Source organism: Staurois parvus, unplaced genomic scaffold (genome assembly GCF_062004578.1).
Source record: "Staurois parvus isolate SC_StPar_1 unplaced genomic scaffold, SC_StPar_1.0 ptg000116l, whole genome shotgun sequence".
Classification (NCBI taxonomy): domain Eukaryota; kingdom Metazoa; phylum Chordata; class Amphibia; order Anura; family Ranidae; genus Staurois; species Staurois parvus.
In genome coordinates this window covers 3943319-3963192 of record NW_028317912.1, presented here as the reverse complement: position 1 = coordinate 3963192, position 19874 = coordinate 3943319, and the positions used below count along the sequence as shown (strand labels likewise).

Sequence of the window (19874 nt, the reverse complement as noted above, 5' to 3'; positions counted from 1 at the left end):
GACACTGAGCTGCACGAGGCTGGAGAGAGAGGGGCCAGCTGAGGACAGGGATGGGGAATGTGAGACTGAATAGCAGCCAGTGCGGTAGAGCAGAGAGCTTTGCTACCCACCCCCGCCCTCCAGCCACCAGGGCGCTGTTACTGCTACCACCCAGCTACCTATGCTGCCTGCGTACAAAGGGGCCACATGGGCCTCCTGCAGATCGAGGCTGGGTCGCAATAGCGCCCCCTGTAGCTACTTCGTTTGCATAATGCACTTGGAGCCAACATCCTTTGGCCAGGTCAGCAGAGAGGGGAGCCCTGTAGGAGTGTAGTTTTGATTTATTGTAAATACTTTTTCCTGTGATAACAGGGTCCCCTAAAACCCCCATCTGGATTTTTTTCTGTGTCTTCTAGCTTTCTGTGTCTCATTGCAAAAAATGTCCTTCTCTTTGAGTTTTGCAGAAGGAATTGAGAGTTTATCTTTCCAAAGAAATAATCTGCTCTAATAAAACAGTTGCAACAAGAGCAAGCATTCCCATTGCAAGATATCTCTTCCAGTGACAATTCATATTTGTGTAAATTGTGTAGTTCCCATCACTCTCTGCCTCAGTGACAATAATCACCATCCCTTTTAGATTGTATTCTCTAACAAGCAGGGCTCTCTAATCCCTTTTGTCTTAAACTGTATTGTAACTGTACTGTCTCTCTCCATGTTGCTGCTGGCTCTTCATAAATCTTGGATAATAAATGCAGGACCAGGGTGTACTTACATACCTAAAAATACTAGTTAATGGATTTTATGCTGTTTGTGTAGTAAGCAGATATATCTGCCCCCATCACCATTACCACACTTTGTTATGATGGGTTACGTGAAGCTTATTTCTTGCACATGTAAATCTGAAAAATATTAAAAATCCAACAGTTCCCCTTTAAAGAGTTGATTGTCTATTCCAAACTATTTTATTTTTATCTTCTATAGTTATTTGTGAAGAATATCAGTCTGCTAATTTATTTAAACATGATATTCTGTCAGTTAAATACATTTGAGAGACATTTACATTCAGTAGCATGCAGATATTTGTTAGGTTTTTAGCCTAAATGTTATAAGTCTTGTACTGTATTTGGATTTTACATTTTGACCAGCAGAGGACACTGTCTTTCAGGATCGGTTTGGTGTTCGTAGTGAATCATGCTGATGACGTTGATGGTTTTGAGGACGCAGGTGTTGCTCTGCTAAGGACTTTCAACTATGTGGCTGATGAAGAAGATAATTATCATGCTTTTCAGATCGTTATATCGGTAGGTTGCTGGAAGCATAAAGGGATCATCAATCATCTTTTCTTTTTTTCTCAAGCAGAAATACAGTCACATTAATGTCGAGTCGTGGCTAACATTTTAGCTTTATGATTGTCCTCTGCTTAATGCACTTTTAAAAGGGGAGCAATGTGAACATATTTCTTAGTATCTAATGATTTCTGCCAATAAGAAAGGATCTTATAGCAGTCGCTATGCTGGCCAATCTTTTTTATTAGGAGCATTATAAAAATGAAATAGTAGATAGTGATGCTATTCCTCAGAGTTCGTATCCTATGGGATCATAAAAAGAAAGCTGGCTGAGAATGTATTTACGTTTTGCCTTGACAGATATATCAATCCTGTGGTTGTTAAATTATATGTCATTACTTTTTAAAATATTTTAAAGTAGATTGTAAAGATGAGAGAATTAAAGCGGTAGTAAAGTCCCATTTGTTTATACCTACAGGTAAGCCTATAATAAGGCTTACCTGTAGGTACAGTAAATATCTCCTAAACATGCTCCTAAACATATTTACTTTAGTAGCAGCCGGTGACATCACGACGCATGCACACTGTGCTCTTGATGGACGGCATGCTGACCATTGAGAGAACTGTGCTGCAGCTGTTACTCCTGTGCATTTGTGCTGGTGTGACATCATTGGCACTCGGCCATTCAAACGGACAGAGCATACAAACCCAGAAGAAAGCCCGGGTAAAAAAAAAAGCCCTGTCAGCTGTGATAGCATGCTGCTGGAGGGCTTCGTTTTAAGGTAAGTCTTTCATATTGTGTTAATATGTGGTTCATACTAGCACATTGTGTTCTAACTTGCAGGAGGAAGTTTTTCTGTTTTTGTTTTTTTTTGCAGTTTACTACCACTTTAAAATTCTGATGAATATACAGTGTATGTGAGGTGTTAATACCAGGATCATGGTTGCAGCTACAATGGTTAAAAGGAAAAAACATGGGGGGATGTGCTTGTATTGTAGAGATGTACTGCTTGTTGTTTTTGTTTTTGCCCTGACATACACTTTAACCACTTGCCCTCCGGAAGATTTACCCCCCTTCATGACCAGGCCATTTTTTGCTGTTCGGCACTGTGCTATTTCAACTGGTAATTGCGCTGTCATGCAATGCTGTACCCAAATTAAATTTATGTTCTTTTTTTTCACACAGATAGAGCTTTCTTTTGGTGGTATTTGATGACCTATGCAGTTTTTACTTTTTGCGCTATAAACAAAAAAAGACCGAAAATTTTGAAAAAAAGCCGATATTTTTCACTTTTGGTTATAAAAAATATCCAATAAACTCAAAGTTAGTCAAAAATTTACACCAAACTGTATTCTGCTACATGTCTTTGGTAAAAAAAATACAATACATGTATATTAATTGGTTTGTGTGAAAGTTATAGCATCTACAAACTATGGTATGTATATTGGAATCTCCACAGCTTTTACCATCTGACTGCCTATCACAATCACATTTCTTGAGGTGCTAAAATGCCAGGGCAGTACAAACCCCCCCCCCCCAAAAAAAAAATGACACCCCAAGGATTTTGCAGAGAGGCATGTTGAGTCCATGGAACATTTTATTTTTTGCCACAAATTTTTTGAACATGACAATTTTGTCACTGTAAATGATATATTGCTTATACAAGTATAGGGTATAGTATGTGGAATAACAACCAAAAACATTTTTCTCCTTCTCCCGAGTATGGGGATACCACATGTAAGAGACTTTTTGGCAGCCTAGCTTACATACAGGCTCCCAAAATCCAATGATCACCTCCAGGCTTTCAAAGGGCATATTTCCTCATATCACTTTCCAACTACCTATCACAGTTTCGGAGGCTCTAAAATACCAGGATAGTATAAACGCCCCCCCAAATGACCCCTTTTTGGAAGGTAGACACCCCAATGATTTTGATAGGAGGCATAGTGAGTATTTTACAGATACAGTTAGGTCCATATATATTTGGACACAGGCATAATTTTCATACTTTTGGCTCTGTATGCCACCAGAATAAATTAAAACAACAATCCAAATGAATTTGAAGTGCAGACCTTTAGCTTTAACTCAAGGGGTTGCTTTCGGCTGCTTCTGTCACATCATCAATAAACATCAATGACCCAGTGCCAGTGGAGGCCATGCATGCCCATGCCATCACACTGCCTCCACCATGTTTTACAGATGACGTTGTGTGCTTTGGGTCATGAGCTGTTCCAAGCCTTCTCCACACTTTTTTCTTCCCGTCATTCTGCTACAGATTAATCTTCCTTTCATCCATCCAAAGATTGCTTTTCCAGAACTGGTCTGGCTTTTTTAGATGTTTTTTTGGCAAAGTATAATCTGGCTTTTCTATTCTTCAGGCTTATGAATGGTTTGCTCCTTGTGGTGAACCCGCTTTATTTGCTCTGGTGAAGTCTTCTCGATTGTAGACTTTGACAATGATGCGACCATCCATAACTGTTTTCTTCCATGGATGTCCATGCCTTTTTATGTTTTTGAGATAACCAGTGCGTTCTTCTTTCCTTTAGAATGTACCAAACTGTTGATTTGGCCATTCCTAATATTGCTGCTATCTCTCTGATGGATGTTTCACTTGCATGGACAGCTCCTTTGAACACATGATGTATGTTCACAGCAATAGATTCCAAATGCAAATACCACACTAAGAATCAATTTGAACCCTTTTACCTGCCTAATTGATGAAGAAATAACAAAGGAGTAGCCCACACCTGGCCATGAAACAGCGTTTGATTCAATTGTCCAATTACTTTTGGTCCCTTGAAAAAGGGGGTATGTCTACTCTTAGGAACTGTAATTCCTAAACCCTTCTTCCAATTTGGATGCACTCACCCTCAACTTAAACCTGAGAGTGTGCACTTTCAGCCCATATCCATTATATAACTATAGCTTGAATATGTTTTGGTAAATACCTGACAAAAACTAAAATTGTGTCTGTGTCCAAATATATATGGACCTAACTGTATCATTTTTGTCACAGGGTTTTGAAAAAGAAAAAAAGAACAGGAAAAAGAAATTTTTGTTTTCTTTCTTCATTTTCCAAAAACGTGGCAACAAATGAGATCTGCAAAATACTCACCATGCCTCTTAGCAAATACCTTGGAGTGTCTACTTTACAAAAAGGGGTCATTTGGAGGGGTTGCTTCTACTATCCTGGCATTTCAGTGCCAACATTAGAAGCTTATGCCGCATATCACCCATTCTTGGAATACCAAGCCTTTTCTGACACTTTTTGTTCACATGAAAAAAGTGGGCTTTTTTGCTAGAAAATTGCTTTGAACCCCCAAATAGTATATTTTTTTTTAAGTGGAGGCCCAACAGAATAAAATGGTGGGTGTTGAAATTTTTTATGTCACACAGTATTTGCGCAGCAATTTTTCAAACGTAAATCTTTTGAGATAAATACAGTTTTTAGAATTTTAATGCACAAAAACACAGTACCCAATTGTTTGATAATATATAAAAGATAATGTTACGCCGAGTAAATACCAAACCATGACATGCTTTAAAATTGCACGTGGCGACAAAATACATACATTTTTAATATGGATAGGTGATGCTTTAAAAGCTTTTACAGGTCACCTATTTATATTTACACAGGAGGTCTAGTGCTAGAATTACTGCCCTCAATTTGACGTTCGCGGCGATACCTCACATGCATGGTGCAACCGCTGTTTACATACTAGCACAGGGTCAACATTTGCACACCCAGGTGTGCACGCGCAGAGGGGCTAGGGTGCTTTAGGGTTCTTTTTTTTAGGTATTTTGATTTTTTTGTATTATTTTTACATTTCCCTTTCATTTTTTTTTCGATCACTTTTATTGCTATCACAGGGAATGTAATTATCCACTGTGACTACATTAGACATTGACAGGTGTTCTTTTTTGAGAAATGTGGGTTCTATTAGACTCTAGATATCTCCTTTGCCTTTACATCATCTGATCTAACCAAGATCATTGAGATCAGATGCTTTCGCAATTTAAAAATGGCGCTGTTTATATCTTGCGAAACTAAAGTGATGAAATGCTGGTAGCTTCTTATTTCTTAGATTATAGAGATGATTGGAGCCATTCTGGTCTCTGACCAGCTCTATGGTCAGCCAGCGGAACTGCCAGCTGCATTCTTGGATTCCCTTGTAGGACAGGAGAGCCCAAGAAAACTGAAAGGCTGCAGGAGGAGGGGTTGTCCCTTCCCGCTGCTTGTAAAAACAATTCAGCAGCTAATTGGCAACTAGGATTGCTTTTATATGAAAGCCGACCACCACCTAAAAAACAATACCAGGATGATGCCTGTAACTGCAGGCATTATCCTGGTATAACCACTCAAAGTCCAGCGACGTACCAGTACATTGCTGGTCCATGTTGGGCATATATGTAACAGCAGAGAACATGGGCATATGATGAATCGGGTCTGTGGACCAATATGACCGCAATTCATTCTTTTTTGTAATGCCCATGTTGAGGAGTAGTGCCAAAAAGGTTCTTTATTCAGAAATCGTGATAGGGTTCCATGGGAATAGTCTGGCAAGAGCTGGATTTGGGTGGACTGCGATGTATTGTGCGTATAAATTGCCTTGATGCACAATCAGTGCTAGAATGTGTTAGCTTATATTCAGAGTCAATGATGCATTCTTCTGGTTCCTTGGAAAAGAATGTTTGTGGTCTTTCTCCGTTCGATTTTCTTGAAACAACCATGTTGGCCTTAGTCATGCTTGGCTATTCTACAAGGACAAATTAAGAAATATGTGCCAGAGTTTAAAAACAAGTTTTATCTTAGATTGTCAGTAATTTTTCCCTGCCTGAGATATGACACTCTACTGAAGATGATATATAAATTACCCCCTGCTCTTTTTTGCAGTCATCACATTGCTGTTATACTGCCTTTTTGATCTGATCCATCAGTATTGCTCAGTAAGCCATTCATAGGGAATTGAAGAGGAACCTGTGTTGATATACTTTGTGTTAGGACTCAACCTCACACTAATTGCTTCTCTTAAATCTGCCAGGTGCCTTACTGTCATGGTGACTTTTTTTGCCTCAGTACTAACTTGGAACAAGCATGCAGATAGGGTCTTCTGACTTTCCTAATCGGCATACTGGCCCTGAGTCAATGACTCAGGAATGATTGAATTCAGAGAGTGAGCATAACAGGCATGCAATCAGCATATTCACAGTCAGAGAATGGCTATGGCGTATCTTTGTCAGTTTTAATTTAGAGATGCTTTTGACTCTAATTAGCTTTCAGATTTACCAATGCAGTTGCCCCCCAGGTGTTAAATGCTTGTTTTGTCTAAGGGGATTGGAATAAGTACAGATGCTTACTTACCTTATTCCTCGCTCCCCTGGCAGCCAGCTCTATTCTTTTCTCTTTTTTCCAACATCCTGTGGATGTTCTCTTGTTAACCTCATGTACAATGCAGGACCACTGCACTGTATGTTATGTTGTCTGAGAACTTGTGAACAGAGAAACGGCTTCATTTTATTGGACATTCAGAGGGGGAGACAGCCTGTGGGAGAGAAGAATAAGGTAAAATATTACTGCTTATTCCTCTACCCCTTGATAAATTGAGCATTTCAATTCCTGAAGACAAGAAAACATGTTCTGAACAATGTACAATATTATTGATTATGTATAGTAGTGTAGACCAGTCTGGCATCTCATTAATTATATTTTATATAAGTGACTACAAATGTTTATAGAAACACCAGTTTGACATGCTTGGCCAAGAAAAAGTCAGTTCTTTACGTATATATTTTCAAGTGTACTGTCAGCAGTCGATTCTGAGAAAAGAATGTTTTTCCTCATTGCCATAAATCCTGGAGCCCCTCACCGTGTGTATATGTCAAACCTAAGTGACACATACACACCGTCCACAATCCTGCCAAGTATTGCCTTACAGTATTCACTAAAATAGTTATAAAATCAGCATTCTTATTTTGAGAATTCCATTCCTGACACCCAGCCAAGCTTGAAAGGGCCTGGATACAGATTAGTGAAGAATTGAAAACAAAGTTTAAAACAATTGTAAAATGTTAGCACAGCAAATATGTTAAAATGAAATGTGAACGAGGCTTTGGCTTTATGGACTGGAACACATACTAATAATGTGTAGCATCCTGTGGTAACCAAAGACACATGTGCCCCCCCCCCCTTCCCACCAAATGAATTACAGATCTGCATCTGTTAGTTTCGATGCTGTAAACTGCTGAAAGATGGTACCTGCTTAAAAACTATTAGTAATAGATATTTCTGCTGATTTGTACCATGCACTTTAATAATAAGAGCTTGTCTAAAATGTTCTTCCGAAATGCAAGCCAGCCCAACGGATTTGTGTAAAACTAGTTGAAGAACCATTGTTTAAGTATCTTTATGATACAATAATGTTAATGTTTGGGAATATTTTATGTTACAATATATAAGCTTGGCAGCAGAACACTTTTATCAGTGCTTTAACCCTTGCTTATTTTGCAGATCTACAACAAGGTACGGGCTGGAGAAAAGCTGACTGTGAAACATGTCACCAGTGTGCTGGAACAAAAGTATCGCTATGTGGAACTGAGCAGTATCCTGGGCCGGGACTCTGCTTATGACCAGTATAGAAAGGTGAGGGAACATTTCATGGTATGTCTGCATTTATGGCAGATGTTTTATGTGTTTTAAAGCCTAATTGAAGTGTAAAGAAAAAATACTAAACATAATTTAGCATGCAATGAAATAATAGGTGCTTCAAATTGTTGGTTTGTTAAAGAAGTACAACTGCTAAGGAAGCATCCTTTTCCCTCATCTCTATCCTGCAGCTGAGGACCGCTGCTGTCTGTGTGAGAAAGGTGATCTGATGCACCCCTCCACGTAAGAGCTACAACACTGCAATCAGCAAAGCTTACACTGATCCTGATCCAAAACACAGTGGATCCTTTAATTCATGCTGTGTATGCCAAATCCTGCCATCTGCATGTTGCTCAGACCAGGCAGGTCAACATTTCCAGTTCTTATCTGACAGGAGCAGGTCCTGTCTGGTTCTAGTGCTGCTGTGATCTTCTTGCATTCAGAGATGGCCTTCAGCACACCACTATTGTAATGAGAGTTTTTATGTGGGAATTTATGGTCATGCTGTCAGTTGAACAAGTCTGACTTTTGTCATCTGACCTCTCTCATTGGCCAGGTGTTCATACCCAAGGAACTGTCATGTACTGGATGCTTTTTCACACAATTTTCTGTAAATTCTAGAGACAATAATGTGTGGAAATCGCAGGAATTCAGCATTTTCTAAGATGTTGCATACACCACATGTACACTCTCGGTCCTCAGTAAAATCCACTTGGTTCACTCATCTTCCCAGTCAAATTTTTGAAACATTGTGACTATGTCCCTGTACTTTAGCTACTGAGTTTTGCCATTTGTCTGCCTCTTTGTAGTATATAATTATCATAGTTCAGAATGTGATGGCTACAATTGAACTGTGCTGTTGTATTTCAGGAAGGGAAGGAATACTTCCTGCAGACTGGTTTGTCTCCGCTGCCGGTGGTTCTTTTCAATGGTGTACCATTTTCTAAAGACCAATTGGATCCTGATGAACTGGAGACTGCAACAATGCAAAAAATTTTTGAGACAACAACCTTCTTTCAGAAAGCTGTCTATTTGGTAAGACATTGTAGCCACCATCTAATCTCTCTTACCTAATGCAGAAGTATTTTAAGTGGAACTAGGTGCAAAATAAAGAATTACATTTGATGTATATATTACATATTATGACATATATAACACAACAGTTGATTCTGCAAGCAGATTGTTACTTTTCCACTTCGTTTAACAAGGACAACAGTGTTTCTCTTGCTAAAGTGAAATTGCACAGCAGTGTTGTCACGCTCTGGACCGGGTAGTCCTAGAGGGACAGTTTTAAACTTACTTGCTTTGACAAATAAATTAAAGGATAAATTCACCTTTAGTAACATATTCCATGTTACACTCATACTTAGGGTGTAACTTGTAATCTGTTACTATGCAGCACCCCCCTCAATGACAGTGGGCTGGGGATCCTCTCCCTGCACCAACTGTCACATTTTAAAAATGGCACGGATGTGCAGGAATCCACCCTTACAGCCATATCAATCAATGTGCGGGTGCTGATGAACGCCCTCATAGTCCATTCATTCTTCATCCAGCTTTGTATTTGAAAGTCCATACAGAGGTACAGGCACAAAGCTAGATGGAGAGTGCAGGAGCCTGACATTGCACCCACGATCCACTGATTGCGAGTGCAATGCTCTCTGTAGGCTCCTGGGAAAAAGTAATTATAAATGCACTTTTTTTACCTGCAAAACCATATGCATTATTTATTTTAAAAAGGTGAACTTAGCCTTTAAAACCCAACCCTAGCTAACACATTTTAAAGCAGACCTTCACTCAAAAATAACACCATTTTCTTACTTTTTTCAATTTACCTTATTTTTTTTTTTTCCGGTTTGACCCATCCACTGCCTTCATTTTAGCCTAGGTAAGAAAGACATTTCAGTGTTCTGCAATACTTCCCACCATTCATGTAAACAGATTCAACCCCAGTTCTCACACACACACAGACAGAAACCTAGGGCCATGTCTGTTTACATATTGTTCTATGAATGGTGGAAAGTAATGTCTCCGGGAATAGGTGAAGTCAGTATCCCAGGAGGCATTACTTTTCATAGAACTATTCATAGAACAAAATGTAAACTGACACGGTGCCAGATTTCTGTACATGGTCCACATCTGGCACCACATCACTGAGGGGCATGCTGCAAGTACCAGGAAGAGACAGTTGGCTCCCCATGATGAATACTTGCTGTATAAGAGTGCCTACACGCAGCAAAGACACCCTTGGAACAGCAGCATTGTCAGTATTGGGGGAGGGGAGTGTTAGACGTACTAGCAGATTTACATACACTAACAAATTGAAGCCAAACTCCAGCTAACATTCTTTAAGCAGTTACAGCAAACAGTGTTTTTATTTTCTTTTGAGATAAAGGTTTTATGTACATAAAAGCTGATCATTGTAAGCACCCTATCAGTGGCAAATGGTTTGCCTACTTTGGATGGATAGATTGTTCTGTTGAAAAGTAATAGACTTATTGGCCAGATCACCAGGTGAAAAAAGAGAAAACAAATTCAACCATCATATCCAATAATTAGTAAGCTGCAATATAATAAATGTTTGTTTTCGTGTTTAATACCACTTTAAGGTGAGGGAGGAAATTATGGAAATTTTCTTGGAGGGGTAAAGTACCTCTTTAAAAAGTTACAACCACAGTTTACTTTTCTTAAAAAAAAAAAAGTTTTGAACATGAATTAATGCTGACCACTGTAAGTACACCCAGTAGTGTAAAACGATTTGTCCCAAGCCCTAGAACTGTCACTTTTGTTGAACAGCATATAAAGTAAAAAATACTGAATACTATGAATACCATCACTACAAGTGTTAACCACAAAGAGTTACCAAAATACAATATTTTCTCCTGTAGTAGGCCTTTGACTTATTGCCCTATAGCATGTTTAATAGGCAGTGGATGTCAAGATGATAATCACTTAGAATTTATCAAGGATATTTACACTGACGTTAAAGCAAGGGCAAGAACACCTAACATCAGTCAGAAATCATTGTGCTCTCTGTGGATAACTGGTCATTATCCTTGCCCTTTTTACCATCTTGTTGATGGTGTATTAGATTATCTACTAGACTAGAGGGAGATCTGTAGTTTGCCTACCTGAATAAACTACATGTCATTCAGACAATATGGTAGATAGGCCATCGTTTCTGACTTTAAGATAATATACCTTTGAATTTTACCAGTGACTATATTTAAAGTGGTTGTAAAGGCCTTATTCTTTTTCTAAAATAACTTTAAATTTACAGTACCAGCTCTGTGCAATGATACTGCATAGAGTGGCCCCGAAGCTCCTTATCTGGGTTCCCCTGCTGGTGTTCTATACTCCTCTTTTTGTGTGCACCACCATAGCAAGTTGCTTGCTAAGGGGGTGCACATGTGGGCTTGTTCACATGCTAGCCTATGTGCATCCATAGACACACACAGCGTGGCTCGGCCCCACTCCCTCCTCACAGGATTTGACTGATAGCATCAGGAGCCAATGGCCTATGTGCTGTGATGAGCGAGAGAGACCAGCACTACTGCAAGCGGGCACAGAGCTGGTAGGTATGGGGGGGGGGGGAGGGGTTGAGGGTGTGATATTACCACTGGGACATGTTTTACCTTAATGCAGGGAATGCATTAAGGTACGGGAATGAACCACTTTAACAAATGCATTAATAACATGCAAGTCTTATTTTAAATCCACTAGTATAGCTATCTTTTTTTGCCATTTATGTCTTGACATGACAACATAGCAAAAATCTATGTGGTATGTGTAGGTGTGACAGATGTTTTTTGTTGCAAGTTCCATTATTGCTTTTTATTATTCACAGGGAGAATTGACAAATGATCAGGATGTTGTGGATTATGTTATGAATCAGCCTAACGTTGTTCCTCGAATTAATCTGAGGATACTAGAGGTGGAGCGTCAATACCTGGACCTGACTGCTATAAGTAAATCACCTTTATAATGTTTACTTGTTGTATTGTTTTCCAGGCTTTCTGTTCAGTACATGTGTTATGATATTTACCCTAGAATATGTACAGATTCTACATCTCAGAGAGGATTTTATTAATGTACTTGTATGTACAGTTTAACCAACCAAACCCGAGAAGCTATTGCACAGGCATAAGATTCTAAACTTACTAAGCAAAATGTATCCAGTTTAATACATACGGGAAAATGTATGAAATAATGGGAGGATTATAACAACTGTATGTTTTCAAATTGTAAATTGCACTTTATAAACCTTGCTCATTGTAATTTAGTTACACAAGTGTTTACTGTTCCCTTTTTTTAATGATTTCCACTATCTTATCAGCTTAATTACAGTCTGTTAACATCAGTTGAATACCTTAATTTGTGTAGGGAATAAAATAGATTCTTTATTAACAGTATTAAAGTTTAAGTTAGCTATATAGTCTGCAGTCCGAACAAAAAAAAAAAATCACAGATTCCTCCATCCACTCAAGTTGAATGGAGAATTGTTTTCTTATAGTGGAATTGGTCATTGTCAGAATATACTGGTCATTGTCAGAATATACTGATCAGCAGCTGTAGCAGAGTTTTCCAACATGTTTCTGAGCAAGGATGGACTCACACTGATCAGAATTCAGCCGACCCCTGCTGAACTGGTCGAATCTTGATCACTTTTAGAGACACTGTCACAGCGCAAAATTACATTTTTGGCATATATTCTCAAGCATGTATATTTACTTACCTTGTCTTGCTTCCCTTCTGCCTCCCTATACTGAAGCTCTTGCTAATGGTACTTCTGGGTATGGGGGAACATGTGACCTCCACTTTGTGATGGTGCTTTCACCAAGCCCAAACACTTTCACATGGAAGGGCACCTCCTATCTGAGCTCCAAAACCAGCCAACACTGGAGCTTTAGACAGTTAAGGAGCTAGAGATGAAACAAATGGGCAATCTGACAGTATCCCTTTTAACAAATTTTCTAACGTGTCCTGTGTACTAAAAAGAGTATTCATATTTTTTCAATTAGCATCTAAGGAGCAGTGTCACTGCTACAGGAAATAACAGCATGTCTCCTCAGGTCCAATAAAAACCTGACAGAGGTTCTCTCGTCCAGTCAAGGTTTATTTAAGTCATGATTAAGCACTGATGTAGTTTAAAACTCGTAGCCATTTTTTCATGCCCCATAGTGTTTTGCTGCTGTGTTATGTTGCTTGTATGATGTAATAAAGATGGAGTGCAACTGTGCACACTTTTGTGAATACATTTATTCAAGCATAATTATTCACCGCTTTGCAATAGTTTCGATTTCATCTTTAAAGACAAGGAGACAAGATAGGGTGATCATTCATGGCCATATCTTTGCACGTGATACACACTTGCAGAGCATCTAGATTTTTCTTGGAGGGTGATATTGTGTGCATTCAGTATCCCATGGAGATTTTCTAACTTGTATAAATATCTCCGTGTTAGTGACTCATACTGTCCCCATTCCGTTGAGGAAAAAGAACCAATATTGCCACAGCATGTACACTGCTTCCATCACTTGACCAAACGGGTTCACATGCAGTAACAGGACTATTCTCCAGTTCAAGGATAAAAAGTACTGAATTCTGGGCAGCCACATTAATATCCCCTAATGCCTAAGAACCTTTGAATCTTTTAGCATTTATTTACAATGATTGCAAGTTCTGATTGTCACTGAGGAGTTCACCATCCTGCACGATCACATCAGCAGCTTTGTTTGCAGTTATAGGTTAATGTACTTCTGGCCCACAAGTTTAGATTGGCTATGTTGACTTGTGTTCACTTCACAGCTGTTTTCCTTTTCTTCCCTGTGGTAGATAATTTCTTCGTGGACGATTATGCTAGATTCAGCATGCTAGACTCCAGTGATAAGAGTGCGGCCATAGCCAATAGTATGAACTACCTCACTAAGAAAGGTAAGCAAAATCGGTAATCATCTCATAGGTCCAGTGTGATGGAGTGTGTTCATTTACCACTTGCCTACTGGGCACTTATAACCCCTTCCTGCTCAGGCCAATTTTCAGCTTTCAGCGCTGTCACACTTTGAATTACAATTGCGCAGTCATGCAACATTGTACCCATATGAAATTTTTATCATTTTTTTCACACAAATAGAGCTTTCTTTTGTTGGTATTTACTCGCTGCTGGGTGTTTTATTTTTAGTGCTATAAACAAAAAAATCGCAAAAAATTAGGAAAAAGAAAGTTTTTCTTTGTTTCATATATAGAATTTGCAAACAGGTAATTTTTCTCCTTCACTGATGTGCGCTGATGAGGCAGCACTGAGAGGCGGCACTGATGGGCACTGATAGGCAGCGCTGATGAGGCAGCATTGATAGGCGGCACTGATGAGCTGGCACTGATAGGCAGCACTGATGACTAGCACTGCTGGGCAGCACTAATGGGTGGCACTGCTGGGCAAAGGTGTGTGGCATTGCTAGGCACTGCAGGGCACAGGTGGGTGACACTGCAGGGCACAGGTGGGTGGCACTGATGAGTACAGGTGGGTGGCACAGGTGGGCAGCACTGCTGGACACTGTTCATCAGGGCACTGATCATCAGTGCCGATCACTTCTTTGACAATTGCCGGTTATCTGCAGTACTTTCCTTACGCTGTGACAACATGAGGAAAGTGCAGCCGATAACCGGCAACTGTATTTACCCGGTGATCTGCTGTGTCATTGGACACAACTGATCATGTAGTAAAAGGCCACTGTGATTGGCCGTTTACCATATCATGTGATCAGCTGTGTCCCATGGATACAGCGATCTCCGGCGGCACTGGGGGTGCACAGGGGACGTGTTCTGGAATGATGTCCATGGATGTCGTCCCAGAACTAGACAACCGCGCTGTAGCCATCTTTTGGCTATACCGCGGTAAGGAAGAGGTTAAAAGATTTTTCACAAATTGTGCACTGGGAGGAGGGTAAAAATATGTTGTTATAACACCTACTGCATTATGCTTGTGCAAGCTTTTAAAGAGAATTTTAAATGGATGAAAGTATATGGGCTTTGACTTGTTTTAGGAAGTACATACTATGATGTGATACTATGATTGAGTGACCCAGAAGTAGGTGCACGCTGATTGTTCCTGGTTAAAGACTCTCCCAAGTTTGGAAGGAATGATTAGGTAGCCATGGATCATGCACCTTCAAAAACAATTTAGAAATACCCGCTTCTATATTTATAGTAGCTTCCATTTAAGCTTGCTGTTGTGTTTTTGGATTTTATTGGTTGTCATTGAACCAGCTTTGAACTGTCCCCATCAGTCCTCTATCTACTTCATGAAGGCAAAGACGTGGCAAAGTATCTGTAGTTCCTCCATAGTTATTTCTCATTGGATAAAGCATTTAAATACAGACCCTTTAGCCATGCTTCACATATATGTGAATTTGGATGCGCTTTGCATGATGTGAACCAAAAGGCTTTTCTGTGGAGCCCGTTCGTATATTTCGGCCAGCCGCAGAGCGATTTGAAAAGAAGTCCTGTGCAATTTTCACTCTGGTTCAGGTGTGATTTCTAAACTCATTCATCTTAACAAATAGCATTGGAATTGCACCTGAACCGCTGAATGAAATCACACCAGATCGGGCTTTAAAATCACAGTGCAATTTGGCCAACACATGTGTGAACCCAGTCTTACATACAAGAGGATGAGATGAATAAACAATGTTATTTGTAATAGTTATGATCTTTCTACCCTTTCAAATGTCATATTTACTGGAAGGATCATAGTGGTTTATGAAATAAACCTGTGCAGGTCACAAATAGCTGTGGTCTGCTTATAGTGGTCTGTGCTATTGGTTTTAGGAGCAATACAACTTAAAAAAACTTTAATACTGCTTAGCTTGTCATTTAATATCCTTTGCAATAAAAATAATCTGCCCTGTGTTCCTGCACTTCTCATCTTTGGAGATTTGAAGTGGTCAGTTACTCTTCAAATTTATAAAAGCCCACTTCGTCCTCTCCACATCAAAGTACCAGCTACCTTTCTTCCACAATCAGAAGCCATGCTTATAGTAATGAATTCATCTGCTCTTGTAAAATCAGTGCATAGTTGTTTCTTTTCTTCCTCCATCAAACTTATTTAAATAAATGCATTCTGAATTTACCGTGGCTGCCCGCTGATCTCTTCATCCTTGGGCAGGAGTTCAAATACAGCCCCTTCTTGTTCTTTGACCATGCCACAGATCATGTAACAGTAGTATTATCATTTTATAGCATGTTCTCTGTGATACAAAACTCACCTATGAACATCACACGCTGCACAATGCACTCTGCTTGTTTACAAATAGAACTTATATGTGCGGTGTTGATGTTCATTGGTAGTTGAGGTGGTTGTAACATATTCCTTTTTAAATGAGGCTCATATTGTTGGGTAATAAGAACCATAAGGTAACCGTTTGTTCCTGTATAGCTTGCCAGGGCTGCTGGTGGCATTAGATTGTAGGGGCACCATAATTTTTACAAATACTGGTGATCCTCATCTTATGTCAAATAGCAAGGAACTTGTAGGGTCATTGTTACTTTTTGTGGGGCTTCTGTCTTGGTGTTCCTGGACAATATATCCCTATAAATGACAAAATAGTGCAGCGCTGTGACATAAATATATAAATATATGAATAAGTGAGCATAGAGTTCATAGAATCCATAAATTCATCATGAATATGAGAAAATTCTGCAGAAAACTTGAAAATGAGAATCCACTCTATATTGGATAGGTGACTTGAACCGTATAGATAAATTGCGCACTCACCGACCGCACATTAAATATGCGCATATATATGACCACCTATCCAGGTATTCAGCCAGACACACGGACCATCCCTCCCAGGTGGATCATCAGCCTTGGGTGTAGTGATATGCAGTGAAGTCAAAAGAGCACTCAGAGCCAGTGTATGAAGGTGGATGAGCTCCCTCTTCTGGGTACAGGATACACTAGGAACCAGCTGCTGTAGATCTGAAACCCTCAGGGAGAGGGTCAAAACAGAGAGGGAGTGCCAATAGTGTAGTAGGTTCAGGCTGATTTATTGGTCATAAGTAAATGAACATCTAGGGGTACATGTAGATATACACACTGCCAGCATTAAGTGGACAGAGAGATAAATAAATATGTACTGACCCGGCACATAAAAAACCGCCGGACCTCCTCGTGGTCACGGCGGTGCAGAGAGTCGCACGTGCTGCTGGCTCCTCCTACTGGGTCCGTGTGTCTGGCTGAATACCTGGATAGATGGTCCGTATCTCTGGCTGAGTACCTGGATAGATGGTCATATATATGCGCATATTTAATGTGCGGTCCGTGAGTGCGCAATTTATCTATACAGTTCAAGTCACCTATCCAATATAGAGTGGATTCCCATTTTCAAGTTTTCTGCAGAATTTTCTCATATTCATGATGAATTTATGGATTCTATGAACTCTATGCTCACTTATTCATATATTTATATATTTATGTCACAGCGCTGCACTATTTTGTCATTTATGTTACTAGGTCTAGTGATTCCTTGGAGTGTTCTAGCGGCTTATTATATGAGCGCTTGCTTTATTTCTTTTTGAATATATCCCTATACCTGCACTTACATGCTTTATGTACTTTGTTCTCATCCATTTCTGTGTGTGATGCTGTTTTTTTTTTTTTCTCTTTTCTTATGTCTCGTTTTCTGTCCGGTCCAGGGATGTCCTCGAAGGAAATTTATGGTAATCAGCATTCACATAGTTATGCTGCATGTGCTTTTGCATGACAGTTATATATCAAAAGCTCTTAATGGACCTGTCCTAATCAACAGATCAATGCATATTCATGTCAAATGGTTAAAGCCCAACCATGGGCACACTAAACTTACCACAGTTAAAGCTTAGGAGATCATGAAAGAGTCAAAGCTGCAGTGTTGCTCAGGGGTTTTAAAAAGCATATCTGTTATCTTTTATTAGTTTAAAGTTGTAAATGTTCATGTTGTCTTGCTTATGGTAATTGTTGCAGATGACTCTTTTGTGAGACCTGTCACATTCTGGATTGTTGGGGATTTTGATAAACCATCTGGGCGGCAACTTCTGTATGATGCAATTAAACACCAGGTAAGTACGCAAACCAATTAAACCATGTTCATGGCTGCTGGTTCATCTACTGTCTAAGGTAGTCCAAAGTGTCCAGGTTAGAACCATGCATACACATAAATACAGAGTGTGCTTTGCTAGGTTTTTTAACCACCTCCAGTCTGGGCCATTTCTAGCACTTTTTGTTCACATGTAACAATCAGTATTTTTTTGCTAGAAAATTACTTAGAACCCCCAAACATTATATATTTTTTTTAATAGCAGAGGCCCTAGAGAATAAATTGGTTGGTTTTGCAATTTCTTATATCACATGGTATTTGTGCAATGTTTTTTCAAAGGCAATTTTTTGTGAAAAAACACACTTTTTTAAATTTTAATACAAAAAACACCATACATATCTTACTTTATGTAAAATATAAAAGATGATGTTACACTGTGTTAATAGATACCAAACATGTCATGTTTTAAAAATGCGATTGCCCGTGTAACAGCGACAAAGATGTACATTTTACTATCCATAAGCGACATTTTAAAAGCCTTTACAGGTTACCACAGTAGATTTACAGAGGAGGTCTGGATCTAAAATTACTGCCCATGATCTGACGTTCGCAGTGATACCTCACATGTGTGGGTCAATCGGTGTTTGCATGCATGCAGGACCGGCTTGCACATTTGTCCTTGCGCGTGAGCACGGAAGAACGAGGGCACTTTAATTTTTTTTTAATTATTAATTTATTTTATTTTTTACACTGTTGCTTTTAATTTTTTTTTTTTGATCACTTTTATTGCTGTCATAAGGAATGTAAACATCCCTTGTGACAGCAATAGGCACATGACAGGTGCTCTTTAGGGAGATATCTGGAGTCTATAAGACCCCAAATCCCTCCTCTGCACTTAAAAGCTTTCAAAATCCCAAGATTGGTGTTTTTGAATGTTTTTATATCATTTGAAAATGGCACCGTTTATTTCCGAGTATCTCTTTTCCGGTTTACCATAACGGAGAGCTGATCAAAGCCGGTTCTGGTTCTTTTCAGCTGTTCCGGCTGGTCGCTCGAGTCTCCCGGTGGGACAGGAAAGTCCAAGCAAGCTGCAACAGGAGGGGGGGGGGGGGCATCTACTTCCGCTGCTTGTAATAGTAATCAAGCGGCTAGGTAGCAAGAAAGCCAACCACTGATTCAAAAAAAAAAAAAAAAAAGATACCAAGGTGATGCCTACAGCACTTTGAAAAATATTGTTTAATGTAATTGCCATACCTGTGGGACATTTGTGAGCTCAGCCATGATAAGTAGGAGAGCATGTACTGCACATGTGTGGGTTTTAAAAGGGGGAAAACACTCACTTCTGTGAAGTTGTGGTGAGTGCCCAATGACTGGAGCGTTCCATCAACAAGGCAGGATCAGGGAATGCTAGCTATGGGAGTTTTTGAACAGCCTATGGGGAGGAGGGGGCACAAAAGGCTTACAAGTATAGCAATTACATTAGTCAACATTTTTCAAAGCTACTGGAACCCTTTGACGGCGTAGGCAATTTTTGTGAAAAGGTGAACTTAACCCATGTTTTATTTTAACTGTGCTCAATATTTTTTGTTATAGGACCAATACACATAAATAACTAAATTGTTTTTAGAGCTTGAATCAGATTTCAAGCAAGAAAAGTCCTTTAAAAATTAGTGTTATTAAATCCACGACAGTAAAATCAGTCGGTATATGAAGTAAAGCATTTTTATTATACTCGCTGTGGAACCTAAGCAGTTAATCTTTTGCATTGTGTAAAAAAGATGTTTGATCCTGTCTTCTCTGATTCTCCCATTCTACTGTCTCCAATCCGTCTGTTGATAGAACAGAGACTTGGGGGTAAGCTGCACATTATCGGTTTGGTGTTTATTGCTAGA

General features: G+C 39.4%; 1 protein-coding gene across 2 annotated transcripts in view; it reads left to right on the top strand.

Moving 5' to 3' along the window:
- The window catches only part of UGGT1 (UDP-glucose glycoprotein glucosyltransferase 1), a 126710-nt gene that overhangs the window by 47906 nt on the left and 58930 nt on the right, over nt 1-19874 (top strand). The window contains exons 16-22 of one of the 2 annotated variants that reach the window (XM_089671962.1): nt 1145-1280; nt 7775-7906; nt 8780-8944; nt 11757-11877; nt 13745-13843; nt 17603-17626; nt 17910-18004. In XM_089671962.1, the coding sequence (XP_089528088.1) occupies nt 1145-1280; nt 7775-7906; nt 8780-8944; nt 11757-11877; nt 13745-13843; nt 17603-17626; nt 17910-18004 (772 nt within the window). The remainder of the gene's footprint in view (nt 1-1144; nt 1281-7774; nt 7907-8779; nt 8945-11756; nt 11878-13744; nt 13844-17602; nt 17627-17909; nt 18005-19874) is intronic. The other variant, XM_089671963.1, reaches the window with a different exon arrangement.